Source organism: Tachyglossus aculeatus, chromosome Y4 (assembly GCF_015852505.1).
Source record: "Tachyglossus aculeatus isolate mTacAcu1 chromosome Y4, mTacAcu1.pri, whole genome shotgun sequence".
Classification (NCBI taxonomy): domain Eukaryota; kingdom Metazoa; phylum Chordata; class Mammalia; order Monotremata; family Tachyglossidae; genus Tachyglossus; species Tachyglossus aculeatus.
In genome coordinates, this window is record NC_052096.1 from 13,859,568 (window position 1) to 13,879,915 (window position 20,348).

Below are 20,348 nucleotides of genomic sequence, written 5' to 3' on the forward strand. Positions count from 1 at the left end.
GACAAGAATAAGCCCCCCAGTTGCCGGGCTAAGGGGGGCGCGTTGCTACTGCTCCCTCTCGCCCGAGAAGAGGCTCTAAGTCGCCGGCCCAGCCCGCCCTCGGGGCCTGCCCTGCCACCTTATTTCCCCCAACAGAACCCCCCCCCCCCCCCCCCCCCCCCCCCCGTTATCAGGATAAATATTTTGAATTCAGCCGCGAGGAAGCACTGTCCACCTCCTCCCCCTCAGGCGCAGGGTGACCCCGGAGGTCACCTGGCCCGGGGGTCTGGTCGCCGGGCGCCACGGTTCGCCGGTACCAACGCCGGCCCAGGCCGTTCCCAAGCGCTTAGTACGGTGCTCTGCACACAGTAAGCGCTCAATAAATACGACTGACTGAATGAATGGCTGATTAATAACAGTAAGCGCTCAATAAAAATGATTGAATGAATTAAGGGAACTAAAGTTTCAACATCTGGTGCTGGGCCCCCAAGTAACTGAGTTTGTGACCAGAGTTCAGTTAACTGCACTGTGTTCCCACACCGCACTTGATCTCTTTGTCCCTTCAAAGCCCTACTGAGATATCACCTCCTCCAGGAGGCCTTCCCAGACTGAGCCCCCATTTTCCTCTCCTCCTCCCCATGCCCCCCACACTACCTCCTTCCCCTCCCCACTGCACTTGTATATATTGGTACATATTTATTACTTTATTTTACTTGTACATACTTACTACTCTATTTATTTTGTAAATGATGTGCATGTAGCTTTAATTCCATTTGTTCTGACGATTTTGACACCCGTCTACATGTTTTGTTGTCTGTCTCCCCCTTCTAGACTGTGAGCCCGTTGGTGGGTAGGGACCGCCTCTGTATGTTGCCGACTTGTACTTCCCAAGCGCTTAGTACAGTGCTCTGCGCACAGTAAGCGCTCAATAAATACGACTGAATGAATTCCCCACCCCCTGCTCCCTTCCACTTGTTCCCCTTCCCCCTTCTCCCCACCTAAGAGGTTCCCCGGCTTCCAGCTCCTTGTTCTCCAGCCCCTCGCCACCTCTCCGCTTCCTCCCATGCCCCCTGCCCTCCAAGCGGCGCGGCTCAGTGGAAAGAGCCCGGGCTTTGGAGTCAGAGGTCATGGGTTCAAATCCCTGCCCCGCCACTTGCCAGCTGTGTGACTCTGGGCAAGTCACTTCACTTCTCTGGGCCTCAGTTACCTCATCTGTAAAATGGGGATTAAAACTGTGAGTCCTTCGTGGGACAACCTGATCAACTCGTATCCTCCCCAGCGCTTAGAACAGTGCTTCGCACGTAGTAAGCGCTTAACAAATATCGTCATTATTATTATTATTATTATCGCCGCCCCGCCCGCACCGCGGCCAGCAGGGGGCGCCAGAGGTCCGTCAGTGCCCCGCCCCACGCCGCCGCGGCCGCCAGGGGGCGCCAGAGCCCCGTCCCTCTCAGGCCCCGCCGCGGCCAGCAGGGGGCGCCACAGCCCTGTCCCTGCCCCGCCCGCCCCCCCCCCCCCCCATGGTCCAGCCCCTCCGGCCGCAGACAGTGTCCCGCCCAGGCACAGTCTCAGCTCGGACGAGGTCTCTCTGCCCTCTCAGTCCGTGGCCCCTCTGTCGGTCTTTCTCCGCGTGGTGGGCCGAGGAGGGGAGGCCATGGTGACCCCCTCAGCCCCCCTGGGGCTGCCCCTCGCCTGCTTCCTTCTTGGACTCCTCCTTGGGACCCAGAGCCGGGACCCCCCCGACGGTAAGTCCTCCCCGCGGGGCCTCATCTCCCCTCTCTCCCTGGGTGGCAGCCCAGTCCCACCAGCGCGAAGGAGCTGGGCTAGCCTGCGGGGCAGCATAGCATAATAATAATAATAATGTTGGTATTTGTTAAGCGCTTACTATGTGCAAAGCACTGTTCTAAGCGCTGGGGAGGTCAAGCGCTTAGTACAGTGCCCTGCACACAGTAAGCGCTCAATAAATACGATTGATTGATCAGGTTGTCCCACGGGAGGCTCACAGTCTTCACCCCCATTTTGCAGATGAGGGAACCGAGGCACAGAGAAGTGAAGTGACTTGCCCAGAGTCACCCAGCTGCCAAGCGGCGGAGCCGGGATTTGAACCCATGACCTTTGACTCCCAAAGCCCGGGCTCTTTCCACTGAGCCGCGCTGCTTCTCAGTGCATAGAACTCGGGCCTGGAAGTCAGAAGGTCAGGAGTTCTAATCCCGGCTCTGCCACTTGTCTGCTGTGGGACCTTGGGCAAGTTCCTTCACTTCTCTGGGCCTCATTCCCCTCATCTGTAGCATGGGGATTAAAAGTGTGAGCCCCACGTGGGACAACCTGATTAGCCTGTATCCACCCCAGCGCTTAAAGCAGTGCTTGGCACATAGTAAGCGCTTAACAAATACCATTATTATTATTATATCACCCACTGGCCCAGTATAGTCCGGGTCTGGCGAGGCGCAGGGAGTGGATGAGGGGGGGAAGGTCCTGTTCAGAAGGTCCAGGACCCCAGGGCTGTGGGCTGGGCGGGACTGGGGTTGGATGATTCTGGGCACCCTCCCTGCGGATCTGCCCCTCTCGCCGCCCTGCCCTTCCACGGCCCTTCTCCCGAGAGCGGGGGGCTGGGGGGCATCCGGAGATGCCGCTCTGCTCTGGGACGTCATGTGGGTGGGGGACAAGAAGAAGAGGCGGGCCCCTTCTTGACTGTGAGCCCACTGTTGGGTAGGGACTGTCTCTATATGTTGCCAACTTGGACTTCCCAAGCGCTTAGCCCAGTGCTCTGCACATAGTAAGCGCTCAATAAATACGATTGATTGATTGATTGATCGACAACAAAAACAGTGAGAAGCAGAGACGGGCAGAGATGGAGGAGACGAGGGGGATCCAGGGTCGAGGGCGGTGGAGGCTGAGCAGGCCCTGGAGGGGACGAGGGGAGGGTTTCTGGACTTTCCCGGTCAGTCGCATTAATGGAGGTGACCCGGGTCGGCTAGTGGGCAGACGGCCGGGTAGGGAGATGGCACGGTGCCCAGCGCGGTGAGAGGCCGGCTGCCAGAAACCTCGGCTTCTCGGGGCCGGAGGGACGAGGCCGGGCCGGGGGTGCCTGCGTGGCCAGAGGGAGCAGGAGGCTACTTCCCCGCTCCCCCCCTCCCTGGGGCCCCTGGAGCAACCCCACCGACAGCCGCAGGTCGAGGTTATTCATTCATTCATCTTTCCTTCCTTTCCTTCCCTTCCTTTCTCCCATCCTCCCTCCTATCCATCCAGCCAGCCAGCCTGCCTGCCTTCCTCCCACCCTCCCTCCTATCCATCCAGCCAGCCAGCCTTCCTTCCTTCCTCCCACCTTCCCTCCTATCCATCCAGCCAGCCAGCCTTCCTTCCTTCCTCCCTCCCTTCCTTCCTTCCTCCCTCCTATCCATCCATCCTTCCATCCTTAGTTCCTTCCTTCCTCCCTCCTAGCCATCCAACCTTCCTTCCTTCCTTCCTCCCTCCTATCCATCATCCTTCCTTCCTTCCTTCCTTCCTCCGATCCTTCCTTCCTCTGATCCATCCATCCATCCTTCCTTCCTTCCTTCCTTCCTTCCTCCCTCCTATCCCTCCTTCCTTCCTTTCCTTCCCTTCCTTCCTCCCACCCTCCCTCCTATCCATCCATCCTTCCTTCCTTCCTCCCTCCCTTCCTTCCTCCCTCCTATCCATCCTTCCTTCCTTCCTTCCTTCCTTCCTTCCTTCCTTCCTTCCTTCCTTCCTTCCTTCCTTCCTCCCTCCCTCCCTCCCTCCCTCCTATCCATCCTTCCATCCTTCCTTCCTTTCCTTCCCTTCCTTCCTCCCACCCTCCTTCCTATCCATCCTTCCTTCCTTCCTTCCTTCCTTCCTCCCTCCCTCCCTTCCTTCCTCCCTCCCTCCTATCCATCCTTCCTTCCATCCTTCCTTCCTTCCTTCCTTCCTTCCTTCCTTCCTTCCTTCCTTCCTTCTGTACTTACTGTGTGCAGAGCACTGTCCCGAGCGCTTGGAAAAGTCGACTAGAGCAGTACAGAGACCGTCCCTGTCCCTGCCCGCAAGGAGCCGAGCGCCTGGGTTAGCCCCGGAGCCCCCGGGAGGGCGGAGGTCAGGGGCGGGTGGGGTCGGGTCGGGGGTGGTCCGGGGGGTGCCCGCGCCCCTCCGACCCCTCCCGGGCGCCCGGCAGTGTGCCCGAGCCAGGACATCCGGCACGACGTGAGGCGGCTGTCGGCGCTGGAGAACTGCAGCGTCATCGAGGGCCACCTGCAGATCCTGCTCATGTCGACGGCCACGGGCGACGACTTCCGGGCCCGGCGGTTCCCGCGGCTGGTCATGGTGACGGGCTACCTGCTGCTGTTCCGCGTGTACGGGCTGGAGAGCCTGCGCGACCTCTTCCCCAACCTGGCCGTGGTCCGCGGCGCCCGCCTCTTCTTCAGCTACGCGCTGGTGGTGGTGGAGATGCCGCACCTGCGGGACCTGGGCCTGCCCGCCCTGGCCGCCATCGCCCGCGGCGCCGTGCGCGTCGAGCGCAACCAGGAGCTGTGCCACGTGTCCACCGTGGACTGGGGGCTGCTGCAGGGCGGCCGGCCCGAGGGCAACCACATCGTGGCCAACAAGCCGCCGGAGGAGTGCGCCGAGCTCTGCCCGGGCCTGCGGGGCGGCGGGGAGAGGCCCTGCGCCCGCACCACCGTCAACGGCCGCAGCGGCTTCCGCTGCTGGACCTCGGCCCACTGCCAGCGGGGTGAGCGGGCGGGACGGGGCCGGAGGGACGGGGCCGGAGGGATGGGGCCAGCGGGACGGGGCCAGAGGGCCGGGGCCAGCGGGATGGGGCGAGAGGGCCGGGGCCAGCGGGACGGGCCGGCGGAGGGGACTTTAGAGGGGCAGCGTGGCTCAGGGGAAAGAGCCCGGGTTTTGCAGTCAGTGGTCGTGGGTTCGAATCCCCACTCCGCCAATCGTCAGCTGGCTGACTTTGGGCAAGTCACTTCCCTGCCCCGGGCCTCAGTGACCTCATCCGTAAAATGGGGAGGAAGACTGTGGGACAACCCGACACCTGGTAACCTCCATCAATCAATCAAATTTCTTGAGCGCTTACTGCGTGCAAAGCACTGTACTAAGCGCTTGGGAAGTACAAGTTAATGATGATGGCATTTATGAACCGCTTACTCCGTGCAAAGCACTGTTCTAAGCGCTGGGGAGGTTGCAAGGTGATCAGGTTGTCCCACGGGGGGCTCACGGTCTTCATCCCCATTTTACCGATGAGGGGATTGAGGTCCGGAGAAGTGAAGTGACTTGCCCAAAGTCACCCAGCTGACAAGCGGCGGAGCCGGGACTTGAACCCGTGACCTCTGATTCCAAAGCCCGGGCTCTTTCCATTTCTCTATATGTTGCCAATCTGTAATTCCCAAGCGCTTAGTACAGTGCTCTGCACATAGTAAGCGCTCAATAAATACGATCGATGATGATGATGATTGAGCCACGCTGCTTCCCCAGCCTCCCCGGGGCTTAGAACAGTGCTTGGCACCTAGTAGGCGCTGCGCTTCATCATCATCATCATCATCAATCGTATTTATTGAGCGCTTACTGTGCAGAGCACTGTACTAAGCGCTTCACAAATACCATTATTATTATTCTTATTGTTATTATGTAGGGGGCGGGCGCCAGGGGACACGGGCCCCAGGCTCGGGACCTCCCCCGCGGTCGCCGTCCCCCGGGGGCTGGGGGAGGCCGAGGAGAAGACAGCGGGGGCGTGGGGGGTGGAAGCGGGGCCCCGCTGCGTGTCCTCGGGGGGCGGGCGGCCGGCCCGCTGTTTTGGGTGAAGCGGCTCCTCCCGCCGGCCTTGTTGGCTGTACACAGCGCCCGGGCCCGGCCGCGCTGTTTCCTGTCAACACCCCCGCCGGGTCCCGGGTCCCGGGTCCCGGACCCCCCCCCAGCATCCCGCCCCCCCCCCACTCCGGCTCCCCCTCCTCCCTCGGCGAGCCCCCCGGGAGGGCGGGCCGGCGAGCGGGAGAGAGCGCCGGCGCTGACTCGGCCTCCGCCCGCCCTCCCGCAGTGTGTCCCTGCGAGGGCGGCACGTCCTGCACCGCCGCCGGGGCCTGCTGCCACCCCGAGTGCCTGGGGGGCTGCAGCCGGCCCGACGACCCCCGAGCCTGCGTGGCCTGCCGCCACTTCCACTTCGGCGGCCGCTGCCACGGCGCCTGCCCGCCGGGCACCTACCAGTACGAGGGCTGGCGCTGCGTGACGGCCGCCTACTGCGCCAGCCTCCGCGCCGTGTCCGAGGCGGCGGCCGGAGGCTCCTCCGACTTCGTCATCCACGGGGACGTGTGCCTGGCGCAGTGCCCGCCCGGCTTCGCGCGCAACGGCAGCAGGTGGGCGCGGGCGGCGGGGCCGGGCCGGGCCGGGCCGGGCCGGGCCGGGGCGCGGTTCCCGGGCGCGGGGCCCCGAGCGTCGCTCACAGCCTCGCCCCGCCACTCCCCGCCCGCAGCATCTTTTGCCGCAAGTGCGAAGGGCTGTGTCCTAAACGCTGCAGCGTGGGGACCAAGACCGTCGACTCCCCGCAGGCCGCGCAGGAGCTGACCGGATGCACCCACGTGGACGGGAATCTCATCTTCAACCTGCGCCGTGGCAGTGAGGCCCCCCCCCCGCCCCATATTCCCTTACCCGCCCCCCGACGGGGACCCCACGCGCGGGGCACCGCCCCCACCCCCGCCCGGAAGGCTCCCCCTTTCCAACCCCGCCCCTCGGCCCCGACCTCGCTCCTCCCCACTCATTCATCATTCAATCGTATTGACTGAGCGCTCACTGTGTGCAGAGCACTGTACTATGTGCTTGGAAAGTACAATTCAGCAGTAGAGGCAATTCCTGTCCACACCGGGCTCACAATCTTGAAGGGGGAAGACAGACTTCAAAACAAGTAGTCATCAATATAAATAAATAGAATTATAGATCTATGCATATCTAATCTATGCATAGATCTATGCATATATAGATCTATCTATCTCTATATATATAAATGTTGTGGGGTGGGGAGAATGGGGGAAGAGCAAAAAGAGCGAATCGAGGTGACGCAAACAGGAAGGGGAGCTGAGCGGGGCTTGGTCCGGGCAGGCCTCTTAGAGGAGGAAGGGGCTTTGGAGGGGGGAAGAGGGATTGTTCGGCGGGTTTGAGGAGGGAGGGTGTTCCAGGCCAATGGTAGGACGTGGGCCAGGGGTCGACGGCGGGACAGGCGAGGACGAGGCCCGGTGAGAAAGTAAGTGGCACCAGAGGAGTGGAGTGGGAGGGCTGGGATGGAGAAGGAGAGCGGGAAGGTGAGGTAAGAAGGGACAAGGTGATGGAGAGGTCTGAAGCCAATAGGGAGGAGTTTGTGTTTGATACGGAGGATGAGAGGCAACCGCTGGAGATTTTTGAGGAGTGAGGTGACATGCCCAGAGCGTTTCTGTAGAAAGATAATCAGAGTGAAATATGGACTTAAGTGGGGAGAGACAGGAGGTTGGGAGGTCAGAAAGGAGGCTGATGCAGTATTCCAGTCGGGAGAGGTCGAGTACAAACGTGGTAGCAGATGGAGAGGAAAGGGCGGATTTTGGCGATGTTATGAAGATGGGACAGGCAGGCTGTGGTGACAGATTCGATACGTGGGGCGAATGAGAGAGTCGAGTCGAGGATGACACCAAGGTTGCGAGTCTGTGAGATGGGAAGGATGGTTGTGCCGTCCACAGGGTCGGGAAAGTCAGGGAGAGGACAGGGTTTGGAAGGGAAGATAAGGAGCTCTGTTTTGGACATGTTGAGTTTTAGGTGGCGGGAGGACATCCAGGTGAAGATGTCCTGAAGGCAGGGGGAGATGAGAGCCTGGAAGGAGGGAGAGGGAACAGGGGAAGAGATATAGATTTGGGTGTCATCCGCATAGAGATGATCGTCGAAGCCGTGGGAGCGAATGAGTTCTCCAAGGGAGTAAGTGTAGATGGAGAATCGAAGGACACCAAGAACTGAACCTGGAGGGACCCCTTCAGTTAGGGGTTGGGGGGGGGTGGGAGCCCGCGAAGGAGACGGCGAAAGAACGTCCAGAGAGATAAAAGGAGAACCAGGAGAGGACGGAGTCGGTGAAGCCCAGGTTGGATAATGTATTGAGGAGAATAGGATGGTCCACAGTGTCTAAGGCAGCTGAGAGGATGAGGAAGATTAGGATGGAGTAGGAGCCGTTGGATTTGGCAAAAAGGAGGTCATTGGTGACCTTAGAGAGGGCTGTTTCGGTGGAGTGGAGTGGGTGGAAGCCAGATCGGAGGGGGTCCAGGAGAGAGTTGGAGGAGAGGAATTCGAGGCAGCGAGTGTAGCGACTCGCTCAAGGAGTTTGGAAAGGAACGGTAGGAGGGAGTTGGGGCCATAACTGGAAGGGGCTGTAAGGTCTAGGGAGGGCTTTTTTTTTTTTAGGATAGGGGAGACGTGGGCCTATTGGAAGGCAGTGGGGAAGAAGCCATTGGAGAGTGTGAGCTGTTGAAGGTGGTAGTTAAGAAGGGAAGGGGCGAGACTTTTTCTAAGGTGCGAAGGACTGGGGTCCGTTGTGCATGTGGAGGGGGTGGCACTTGAGAGGAGGCAGGAGATCTCGGCCCCGCTGTCACTCCGCGGCTCCTCCCCTCCCCGCAGCGGCCCAGTTTTCCCTTCCCGAGGCCCGGGCAGTGAGGCGTCCTCCCCCTCTCCCTTCCCCGTCCCACAGACAACCTGGCCGGGGAGCTGGAGAGGGCGCTGGGGCTGGTGGAGACCATCACCGGCTTCCTGAAGATCAAGCACTCCTCCGCTCTGCTGTCCCTCAGCTTCTTCCGCAACCTCAAGCTCATCCGCGGGGATTCCATGGTGGACGGGTGCGGGCTTCGGCTCCAGGGGCTCGCATTGGCCTGGGATTGGGCCTGGGGGCGCGTACGTGTGGTGTGTGTTTGTGTGTGTGTGTGAGTGTGTGTGTGTGTGTGTGTGTGTGTGTGTGTACACCTGTGGCTGTCCTTCGGTGTGAGTGACTGGGTGCTCATATATATGCCCATGCTTGTATATGTATGTGCCCATGTGACTGCGTGTACATGTGCAGGTGAGTGCTGCGCATTGTTGAGTAGTTGCTTGGAAGGACTTACTAGGTGCGATGTATATGAGAAGCAGCGTGGCTCAATGGATAGAGCACGAGCTTTGGAGTCAGAGGTTCATGGGTTCAAACCCCGGCTCCACCAATTGTCGGCTGTGTGACTCTGGGCAAGTCACTTAACTTCTCTGTGCCTCAGTTATCTCATCTGTAAAATGGGGATTAAGACTGTGAGCCCTACATGGGACAAACTGATCACCTTGTAACCTCCCCAGCGCTTAGAACAGTGCTTTGCACATAGTAAGTGCTTAATAAATGCCATTATTATTATTACTATTATGTACTGGGTATGGTGGGGGTTCCGGCCTTGCAGCCCCTCTCCCCCACCAGCCGCCTCTGCCCCTCAGGAACTACACGCTGTACGTATTGGACAACCAGAACCTGCAGCAGCTGTGGGCCTGGGGCCAGCAGCGGGGCCCGGCCATTCCCGTCGGCAAAGTCTACTTCGCCTTCAACCCCCGCCTCTGCCTCGCTGATATCTACCGGTTGGAGCAGGAGACCGGCACCCGCGGCCGGCAGAACAAGGCAGAAATCAACCCCCGGACCAACGGCGACCGCGCCTCCTGTGAGTGGGTGGGTGGGTGGGTGGGTTGAGGGGGGGATATCTTCGCCACACGGGCTCCAAGTGCCCTCAGAAGTGCACCTGACCGGTGGTGATAGCGCCTCCTCTGAGGGCATGCCCAGGCGGGGAGGGGGCGGGTTGGGTCCATCTGCCTGTCTGTGTGTCTCTCTGGGTGCCTTGCAGGCCTGAATATGTGCGTGTGTGTGTGTGTGTGTGTGTGTGTGTGTGTGTGTGTAGGGGTGGGTGGGACTGAGCAGCGGGGTGAGGCTCGGTGACAGACAGCCCCTGCCCCGCCCTCCCTCCGTCCCTCCCTCCATCCCTCCCTCCTCTTCCAGGCAGGACACGGGCCCTGAGCTTCGTGTCCAACGTGACGGAGCCTGACCGCATCGGGCTGCAGTGGGAGCGCTATGAGCCGCCCGAGGCCCGCGACCTCATCAGCTTCATCGTTTACTACAAGGAGGCGTAAGCAAAGGCCCCGGGGTCCTGGGGGCTAGGGGTCGGGGGGCCGGGGTCCTGGGGGCCAGGGGCCTGGGGACCCGGAGAAGGAGATGGGACAGGCAGGAAAGGGAGGGTGGAGGTAAGGACAGGGAGTCAAATGAAGGTGGGCAGGGAGTGGATGAGTAGAGGTTGAGGGACCGGAGAGCTGAAATCGGGAAACGGACGGTAAGCGTGCAGAGGGAGTGGCCCATGAAACTGAGGCTCGGACAGGGCTGCATCCCAGCCCGGGACGGGGAGTCAATTGCTGAAGACAGACCTGCATGGTGCATTGCCAGCCAGAAGGAAGCCACTCTCTTTGTGCAAAAACTTTGCAGGAAGAGAGAGGCAAGGAGGTAAAAAAGAGAGCAACGTCAGGCACTGGAAACATTAAGCACAACAACACAGCAAGAGGCAAACTTCTTGTGTGCCCGACGTGTCAGAGACTGTGATTCCAGAGTGGCCTGTTCAGCCACGCCTGGACTCGAGTGAACTTCATCATCAGCGGCATCTTCTTGGCATATGGTGGACGACCACAGCTCTGGCTAGAGCCATAGCCGCCTAGATATAGAGGGGCCAGGCTGCGGGCAGGGGGCTGAGGTGGTGGGCAGGGGGCCGGGCTCAGATTGGTGCTGAAAGGGGCTGAGGCTCCGGAAAGGAGCCCACCGGGCCCGACACGGGAACCACCAGTGGTAGAACCGAGGGAGGCGGGGAGAGGGCATTTGGGAAGCGGAATGTGGACAGAGGGCAGGGCCGGGGGCTGGCTCAGGGTCATCATCATCGTCTTCATCATCATCAATAGTATTTATTGGGCATTTACTGCAGGGGCAGGTAGGGTGGTCAGAGTGTGCGAGGAGTGGGGATGGGGGCAGCATTTGAGAAGGCAGGTAGACTCCACCTATCTAGTGTGAAGGCTGGGGGCTGGTCCTTTTGACCTCCGAGGGCCTGAAAGAAGCAGCATGGCCTAGTGGAAAGGCTTAACTTCTTGGTGCTTCAGTTTCCTCATCTGTAAAATGGGGTTAAATACCAGTGCACCTCTTAGGCCGTTCGCTTGATGTGGGACAGGGATTACATCCTACCAGATTACATCTTTCTACCCCAGCTTGGCAAATAGTAACAAATATCTTGATAATAGTATAATTATTAGTATTAATATAATATTATTTCAAGAAAATCCAGGATCTAGACAAACGCCATCATCCTTATCAACATCATCATTGTCTAGATCTCGGTTTTTCAGACCCAGTGAGGAGAAGGAAGGGGCAGGTGGATTTGTGCCAATGAGAGGATTGGAGTGGATAACTAGTGACATGCAAACGACTCGTTGGGGGACAGATTGAGCCAATCAGGTGGAAGATGCAAGATTAATTTAGGCATGCTGAAGCAGCCCCTTAGGGTGTGTGTGTATTTGTGTGTGTGTGGGGGGGGGGGGGAAGGGGAGTGGATGGAGAGGAGCAGGAGGGCAAGGGCGAAGAGAAGGGGAGCTACAATCTGTTAGGATTGTGGGTAGATCGTCACTTAATTATTTATTAACGAGGCTGACCATCTGTGCAGGAGGGAAACAGTGGCAGCTGCTGTGGCTCCATAGGAGGGCCGGACAGGAAGGAAGGAAGGAAGGAAGAAAGGAAGGAAGGAAGGAAGAAAGAAAGAGAAGCAGCGTGGCTAAGTGGAAAGAGCACGGGCTTTGGAGTCAGAGGTCATGGGTTCAAATCCTGGCTCCGCCACTTGTCAGCTGTGTGACTTTGGGCAAGTCACTTCACTTCTCTGTGCCTCAGTCCCCTCATCTGTAAAATGGGGATTAAGATTGTGAGCCCCACGTGGGACCACCTGATCACCTTGTATCCCCCCAGCGCTTAGAACAGTGCTTTGCACATAGTAAGCACTTAACAAATACCATCATTATTATTATTATTAAGGGAGGATGCTGGAGGGATGCGGGCTAGACTGCAGCCAGGGCTCGGGGCTCCGTGGCCGGGGGTGAGGAGGGAGAGAGGGAAGGAACCGGAGCCCCGACCCCCTCCCCACGACCCCCTCCCCCACGAGCCCGCCGCTTCCCCGCCCCAGCCCCTTCCAGAACGTGACGGACCACGTCGGGCCGGACGCCTGCGGGGGCCAGAGCTGGAGCCTGCTGGACGTGGAGCTGCCCCTGAGCCGCGACCAGCTGCCGGCCGCCTCGCTGAGGGGCCTCAGGCCCTGGACCCAGTACGCGGTGTTCGTGCGGGCCATCACGCTCAGCTCGGCCGGCGAGGACCGGCCCCCCGGGGCCCAGACCCCGGTCATCTACCTCCGCACTCTGCCCGCAGGTACCGGCCCGGGACGGCGCCTCAGTTTCCCCAGCTCTCCCAGCGCCTCGGTTTCACCAGGTCACCCGGTGCTTCCCCGATCGCCCGGCTGGGGCTTGACGGGGTCGGGGGGGAGGGGGAGGGATGTCCACGCGCTCCCTGCGGCCCCCCACCCCCTTAGAGAAGCTTAGAGAAGCAGCGTGGCTCAGTGGAAAGAGCCCGGGCTTTGGAGTCAGAGGTCATGGGTTCGAGTCCCGGCTCTGCCGTATGTCTGCCGTGTGACCTTGGGCAAGTCACTTAACTTCTCGGAGCCTCAGTTACCTCATCTGTAAAATGGGGATGATGACTGTAAGCCCCACGTGGGACAACCTGATCACCTTGTATCCCCCCGCAGCGCTTAGAACAGTGCTTTGCACATAGTAAGCGCTTAACAAATGCCATCATCGTCATCCTCCCCCCCCGCCCCTCAGTTCACCCCACGCCCGCACCCCGGGGCCCGTGCCTCTCGCGTCTCTTCTTCTCCTGCTCCGGGGGCGGAGGTGGAGGGGGTGGGGTCTCCCGGGACCTGAGCGCCCCCCACCCTGCCTTCGAAGCGCCCACGGGGCCCCAGGACGTCATCTCCGTGTCCAACTCGTCCTCCCACCTCCTGGTGCGATGGAAACCGCCGACCCAGCGCAACGGCAACATCACCTATTACCTGGTGCTGTGGCAGCGGCAGGCGGAGGACGCCGACCTCTTCCTCAATGACCACTGCCACAAGGGTGGGCGCTCCCCACCGCCCCTCCCCGCCCCGTCCCCTTGTCCCCGGCCCCGGCCCCAGGCAGTGGGGGGGGGGGGGGCCGGGAGGGGGAGGCTCCGGGGTCCGGGCCTCAGCCTGACGCTGCGAGCCCGCGGCCCCAGGGCTGCGCCTTCCCAGCAGCAGCGGCAGCGCAGACCCCCGCTTCGACGGGGACGGGGAGGAGGGCGGCGCCGAGGCGGAGGAGGACGCGGGTGCGGCCTGCTGCCCCTGCCAGCACCGCGAGGGGTCTGCGGCCCAGCCCCCGCCTGCCCAAGAGGCTTCCTTCCAGAAGGAGTTTGAGACCTTTCTGCACAACGCCATCATCATCCCCAGGTCAGGGGAGCGGGGTGGGGAGCTGGGGGGGGGGGGGACTCAGGGGAGAGGGCTGGGGTGGAGGGGGGGCTCCACGGCTCACGTCCAGCCCGCTGACCCCCGCCCCCCCCCCAGCTCAACGTCTCAGCCCCAGCCCTCGGCCACCTGCTTCCCCGGTCCGGGCTGCCCTCGTCCCCCATGCCACCGGGCTCCGCTTCCAAGTGCTGTGCCTCTGCCCCTCCTTCCCCCATCCACCCCCGCCCCACTCTCCCTGAGGCTCAGAACCCCGTACTTCGGCCCCCGGCCCAGGATCCCCCATTGGTGGCGTCCTGTGTCCCCCATTTCCCCGGAACCCGCCTCTTCGTCCTGTGCCTCTGCCGGTTCCCCCGACGGCTCAGTCCTAGCCCCCCCCCCGCCCCCCGTTCTCCCACGACTTCGCCTTCTCTAACCGCTGGGGCTCAACCCGGGCCCACTCGGCCCCCACATCCCCAGGCCCCCGTGGAAAGTGACGTCCGTGAACAAGAACTCGCAGGGGTGAGCGCGAGGGTGTGGCGGGGAGGGAGCGGTTCCGATGGGGGGAACCACGGTTCAGAGGGGGAGGGGGGCCGGCCGACCCTGGCGGTCAGAGGGGAGTCCCGATCCCGGGGGCGGTCCGTTGTGGGGGGGGGGCCTGGCCCCGGCGGCGGCCAGTGGTGATGGGGGGGGGGGGGGCCCTAATCGCAGGGGCGGGCCCACAGAGTGCTGAGCCGGCGGCGACGGCGGCAGGACGCGGGGGTCGGGGCCGCCAACGCGTCGGGGGCCGAGGAGGATTTCTGGATCCGAGAGGACAAGGTGGTGCGGGAGCGGGTGGCGCTGAGCGGCCTGCGGCATTTCACCGAGTATCGAATCGACATCCACGCCTGCAACCACGCCGCCCACACCGTGGGCTGCAGCGCCCCGACCTTCGTCTTCGCCCGCACCATGCCGCAGCGTAGGTAGCCCCTAGGTAGCCCCCTGCTCCCCCCCCACCCCTCGCCGCCGACCCCCTGACTCCCGCTCGTCTCAACACCTCGGTCCCTCGGACCCCGCCCCTTCCTCGGGCTCCGTCCTCTCCCCTCTCCCTTTTCCCCTCTCCGCGGCCCCGCCCGGGTCCCGCCGGAGCGCGGAGCTGCCCGGGAAAGTGATTGCCCCGTCCCTTACACGGTCACGATCCTTCCCCCGCCCCGTGGCCCCCGGCGCAGTGGAGGCGGACAGCATTCCCGGGAACGTGTCCTGGGCCTCGGCCGGGAAGAGCAGCGTGTTCCTGCGCTGGGAGAAGCCCCCCAACCCCAACGGCCTCGTCCTCAAGTACGAGATCAAATACAAGCGGGAGGGCGAGGTAGGGACGCCGTTCCTCGGCCTCGGCCACCGGCCCCGGCTCCGGCCCCCGGCCCCCGCTCCAGCTCCCGGCCCCGGTCCCCGCCCCGGCCCCGGTCCCGGCCCCGGCCCCAGCCCGTCGCTCCCCCCCTCGCCCCCCACAGGAGGTGGCCACGGTGCTGTGCGTGTCCCCGGCCCGCTACAAGTCTCTGGGGGGCGTCCACTTGGCCCTGCTCCATCCGGGGAACTACTCGGCCCGCGTGCGCGCCACCTCGCTGGCCGGGAACGGCTCCTGGACCCGCAGTCTGCCCTTCCACGTCGGCGGTCCCGGTACGGTGCGGCCCAGCCCCCTCCCCAGCCCCCTCCCCAGCCCCCTCGCTCCACCGTCCCTCCCTCCCCGAGGGCCGCATCCCCTTCCGCTGGCTGTGGGACGGTCTCTTTGGGCCTGATGTCCCCTGCGCCCCCCACCCCGCCCCGCCCCGCCCCAGTCCGGGGAGTCAGGTGTTGTGATGCCCACATACACCCGCTGCACTTCCCTGCACACACGCACACACACACACACACACACACACACACGCGCCTCTCAATGCTCACGGCTCCCCGGCCTGACCCCGCTGCCCTCTCCCAGTGGAGGAAGAAGGGGGGAGGAATCAAGTACAGTGATTCCAGGGCCAGCCCGGGTCCCCCCAATACACACCTGCCTCTCTTCTGCCTGACCCTGCTGCCCCCCACCCTAACCTCCTTGCTCTCCAGCCTGATCCTGCTGCTCCGGCCTGACCCCACTGTCCCCTGATCTGACCCCATTGCTCCCCAGCTCGACCCTCAATCAATCAATCAATCAATCGTATTTATTGAGCGCTTACTGTGTGCAGAGCACTGTACTAAGCGCTTGGGAAGTACAAGTTGGCAACATATAGAGACAGAGACCTTCCTGTTCCCCCGGCCTGACCCCTGTGGCCTGACCCCCACTTCTTCCCAGCCCGACGCCACCGCTCCTCAGCCTGACCCTCCTATTCCCCAGCCAGACCCCGCTGCCCCCTGGCCTGACCCCGCTGCCCCCTGGCCTGACCTTGCTGCCCCCGGTCTGACCCCGCTTTCCCCTGGCCTGACCTCCCTGCCCCCTTGCCTGACCCCGCTGCCCCCGGTCTGACCCCGTTACCCCCTATGCCTTCCCCCAGCGGAGGAGGACTCCAGCCGCCTCCATGTGCTGCTCACCGTCACCCCGGTGGGGCTGATTCTGCTCCTCGCTGCCCTGGCCGCCCTGGTTTTCTACAACAGAAAGAGGTGACCTCTTCCGGCCTTCCCCCTTCCCCTCTCCCCTCCTTTCCCCCCCGCTGCCATCTCCCTTCGCCGAGCCTTACCCCTCCCTCCTCTCCCCTCACGCCCAGGATCGGGGACGGCTACCTCAACGGGACCCTCTACGCCTCGGTCAATCCTGAGTACTTCAGCACGTCCGACGGTAGGTGCCCCCGCGGGGCGTGGCCCGGGGCCGCGGGGGAGGGCTGCCTGGAGGAGGGGGCTCTGTCGTCGTCCGAGCTGGCGGGAGGCGGGCGGGGGAGGGGGCCACAGGCTCGGTCCTGAGCCGTTGTCCTCCCCATCCCGGTCCCCGTCCCGGTCCCCGCCTCGCTCCCCGCAGTGTACGTGCCGGACGAATGGGAGGTGCCGCGGGAGCGGATCGCGGTGCTGCGGGAGCTGGGCCAGGGCTCGTTCGGCATGGTGTACGAGGGGCTCATGCGCGGGCTGGACCCGGGGGACGCGCCCACCCCCGTGGCGCTGAAGGCGGTCAACGAGCTGGCCAGCCTCCGGGAGAGGATCGACTTCCTCAACGAGGCGTCCGTCATGAAAGCCTTCCAGTGCCACCACGTGGTGCGGGGGGTCAGGGGTCGCCCGGGGGCGGGGGGCTCCCGTCCCAGGGAGGAGAGGCCTGGGGCCATGACGGAGGGGTGGGGGCTGCAGAAGCCCGGCTGCCTGGTTCGAGCTCCCCCACTCCCGCTGCGGGCACCCACTCGCCCACTCACCCCACCCTCCTCGGCCTCCCCGTTGGAGCCAGTTACCCCCCCCTCCCCGCCCCTCCCCGCGGGTCCCCACCTCCCCCCGCGGGTCCCCACCTCCCCCGTCCTGTCATCCCGCCCCAGGTGCGTCTCCTGGGGGTGGTGTCCCAAGGGCAGCCGGCCCTGGTCATCATGGAGCTCATGACCCGCGGAGACCTCAAGAGTTACCTGCGCTCCTTGCGGCCCGAGGCCGAGGTGGGAGAGAGCGCGCCGGGGACCCGAACTCCCCGCCCCCCGCCCCCAATCAATCAATCAATCAATCAATCGTATTTATTGAGCGCTTACTGTGTGCAGAGCACTGTACTAAGCGCTTGGGAAGTCCAAGTTGGCAACGTATAGAGACAGTCCCTACCCAACAGTGGGCTCACAGTCTAAAAGCCCCGCTCCACGGGCCCGTCCCTCCCAGCCCCCCGCTCCCCGCTCCGACCCGGGGCGGCTCCCTCTGTCCCCGCAGGACAACCCGGGGCTGCCGCGGCCGGCGCTCGGGGACATGATCCAGATGGCGGGGGAGATCGCGGACGGCATGGCCTACCTCTCCGCCAACAAGTTCGTGCACCGCGACCTGGCCGCCCGCAACTGCATGGTGTCCCAGGACTTCACCGTCAAGATCGGGGGTGCGGGTCGGGGGTGCGGGCTGGGGGGGGGGTCCTCGTCGGGGCCGGGAGAGGCGGGGGTCTGCCTCCGAGGCCGGCGGAGGAGCGGGCGCAGGGGACAAGGAGGGGTCCCGCCCGCCCCGGCCCCGCCTGGATCCCTCCAGACAACGAGCGTCCTCCCGGGCGGGACTTCTCCGGAATGGGGCGGGGCTTGACTGGGACCCCCTCCCCTCCCCTCCCCTCCCCTTCCCTCCCCTCCAGATTTCGGGATGACGCGGGACATCTACGAGACGGACTATTACCGCCGCGGCGGCAAGGGGCTGCTGCCGGTGCGCTGGATGGCGCCCGAGTCCCTGAAGGACGGCATCTTCAGCACGCAGTCCGACGTCTGGTGGGGCCGGGAGCGGGGCCGGGGCCCGCGGGGAGCGGGGCCGGGAGCGGGGCCGGGGCCCGCGGGGAGTGGGGCCGGGAGCGGGGCCGGGGCCCGCGGGGAGCGGGGAGCAAGGGGAAGCCGGGGCGGGGCGCGGTGGGCTGCGGGGTGCGAGGCCCGGGCGGGCCCGCCCTGAGCAGGTCGTTGCGGGGAGGGCGCGGGGCGGTGCGGGGTCTGAAGGCCGGGCCCGCCCTCGGCAGGTCGTTCGGGGTGGTGCTGTGGGAGATCGTGACTCTGGCCGAGCAGCCCTATCAGGGTCTGTCCAACGAGCAGGTGCTGAGATTCGTCATGGACAGCGGCGTCCTCGGGGAGCCGGACCACTGCCCCCCGCAGCTGTGAGGCCCCCTCCCCGCCGGGCCTCTCCGTCCTTCCCCCGGCCCCCCGCCCCCCGCAGCCCAGACCCTTCGTCCCCCTCCTCCCCGGAGCCCGGAGCTTCCGACCCTTCCCCGTCCCCCGGGCCTCGCCCCACCCTCCCCGACGACAGCCTCGGTCGCCCGCCCGCCCTCCCTCTCCTCTCCCCTCACCCAGCCTGCTCTCCCCGGGGGCAGAGGAGATGATCTGGGGTCAGGGGCTGCGGTCCCTCCCTCTGACCCTCCCCTCCCCTCCTCTCCCCGCCCCTCCTCCCCCAGACAGGAGCTGATGCACCGCTGCTGGCTGCAGAATCCGCGGCTGCGACCGACCTTCGTGCAGATCCTGACCTCGATGGCGGCCGGCCTGCGGCCCTCGTTCCGGCTCTGCTCCTTCTTCCACAGCCCCGAGGGCCGCGCTCGCCCCGCCCCCAGCGACCCCGAGCCGCCCACGGACAGCGCCTCCACGCACGGCGGGCCCCAGGCCCCGGTCCCGGTCCCGGCCCCGGTCCCGGCCCCGTCCCGCAGGGATCCTTCACGCACTGCCTGAGGCCTGTCCGCTGCCCTTACACACGCATCTCACATATGCACGACTCCCCGCCACAACAAAATAGACAACACAAACACCTACATATGCTTACACACGCAACTGACTAGACACCACACAATAGTCTCCCCTCCCGGACATCACGCACACACACAAACACACACACACCATTACGACCCCCCAATAAACCATCCCACCCTTCACCAGCAACTCGCCCCCACCCACAACCACAGTCTCAGGCTGGCGATGGCCTAGAGGTTGGGCAGCGAGGGTCAGGGGGCAGCAGACGATGACCGGCCCCCAGGGGATCTCCAAGCCCGTTGTCCCTTGCCCCCTCCAACTCAGAAGGAGACCAGACCCCACATGAGGCCCGCTCCGCCCACTTCCCTCTTTCCTATGTCTGGCACTTCCCGGCCTCCTCGCCCCTCGCTGACGGCCCTGGGGGAGGGGGGTGTCTCCAGTTTGCTTTGGGGCCTCTCTCGGTCGATCGATCCGTCCCTTCCCTGCCTCTCTGCCGGAGGAGGAGACACACAATAAAACTTGGAGTCTCTTTGTACCCCGGGTCCCGTTGGCCTTCCTGCCGCCTAGCGATGGCACAGGAAAGACGTGCTGCCCTCGGTAACAGCGAGCCTGGAAGTGGGCGGAGGGCAGGAAAGTGGGGTGGGAGTGGAGTGTGTGTGTGTGTGTGGGGGGGGGGGGAGACTGGCGTTTCGGCTTCCAGGTCCTGGCTGCGGATCGCTCTGATGGGGGGTGGAGAAGGAAGGAGGGCGGGTTAAGGATCGGTCCACGAGACGGACGTCTCGGCCAGGAAAAAATAAAAAGTTGGGGGCGACTCCCCTCAGCCTCTGGAGTCCGAAAGCCCGGGAGTTGGGGGCGCCTCCGGGGATGGGCTTGAGTGAAGACGGGGGGGATGGACGAGGCGACGTCCGGGACCGCGCCCCTCCAGCCCGGGGACGGGCAGCGACCCCGTGACCCGGGGCGAGCAGGGCCCAAGCGGCCGGTTGGGTCCCCTCGGAGAGCCAACGGGAGATAGACCGATCGACCGACCGATCGATCGATCACTTATTTATTTCCCCGAGAAACCGCCCGAGCCGACCTCGTCCGGCCCAGGCCCGCGACCCTCAACTCCCCCTTCAGCTCCGCCGGCCCCGCCTCCCGGTCCCTGCGGGGAGGCGGCCCGTCCCCTCCTCAGATCAGGCCGGACCCTCCCTGCTCGGGGTCAGAGGGGCCGGGACGGGGGGGCGCCCCCTCCTCAGATCGAGCCAGCCCCTGCTCGGGGGCAGCGGCCCGGGGCGGTCCCTCGGCCCCTCTTCCCCTCCTACAATGCAGCCGAATCTGGGGAGGGGCGGTCGCCGCTGAAGAACAGGCTCCTGGGCAGAGGCAGATGGGCCCAGCTGGGCCGGGGGCTCCGCGGGAGAGGGCCGGGGGAGCTAAGGAGGGGAAGGGAGCGGGCAGGAGGAGGGGGAGGGTCTGGAACCAGATGGTTGAGGGGCCGAGGCCACCAGGGCTCCAGCTCCTCCCCTTTAGGGCAGCCTCTCCCGGCCCCGCCCCCCTAAAGAGTCCC

The 20,348-nt window shown here is 64.0% G+C and overlaps 1 protein-coding gene across 4 annotated transcripts; it reads left to right on the forward strand.

The window, feature by feature from the left end:
* The first annotated feature begins 1,577 nt into the window (after positions 1 to 1,577).
* INSRR (insulin receptor related receptor) lies at positions 1,578 to 19,338 on the forward strand. 4 transcript variants are annotated; one of them, XM_038768774.1, is made up of 22 exons: positions 1,578 to 1,724; positions 4,145 to 4,699; positions 6,008 to 6,323; positions 6,440 to 6,582; positions 8,663 to 8,807; positions 9,421 to 9,638; positions 9,971 to 10,097; positions 12,174 to 12,412; positions 12,985 to 13,152; positions 13,292 to 13,502; positions 13,974 to 14,015; positions 14,219 to 14,455; positions 14,702 to 14,807; positions 14,981 to 15,146; positions 15,995 to 16,100; positions 16,205 to 16,275; positions 16,453 to 16,682; positions 16,952 to 17,062; positions 17,322 to 17,481; positions 17,722 to 17,851; positions 18,091 to 18,225; positions 18,520 to 19,338. In XM_038768774.1, exons 1-22 carry the CDS (start codon positions 1,634 to 1,636, stop codon positions 18,785 to 18,787), a joined length of 3,975 nt encoding a protein of 1,324 aa, XP_038624702.1. In that variant the 5' UTR covers positions 1,578 to 1,633; the 3' UTR covers positions 18,788 to 19,338. The 4 variants fall into 4 exon arrangements, with proteins under 4 accessions (XP_038624702.1, XP_038624701.1, XP_038624703.1 ...); XM_038768773.1 differs by having other exon boundaries at positions 14,219 to 14,451; positions 14,702 to 14,838; XM_038768775.1 differs by having other exon boundaries at positions 14,219 to 14,451; positions 14,702 to 14,838; positions 18,524 to 18,586.
* The last annotated feature ends 1,010 nt before the right edge of the window (positions 19,339 to 20,348 follow it).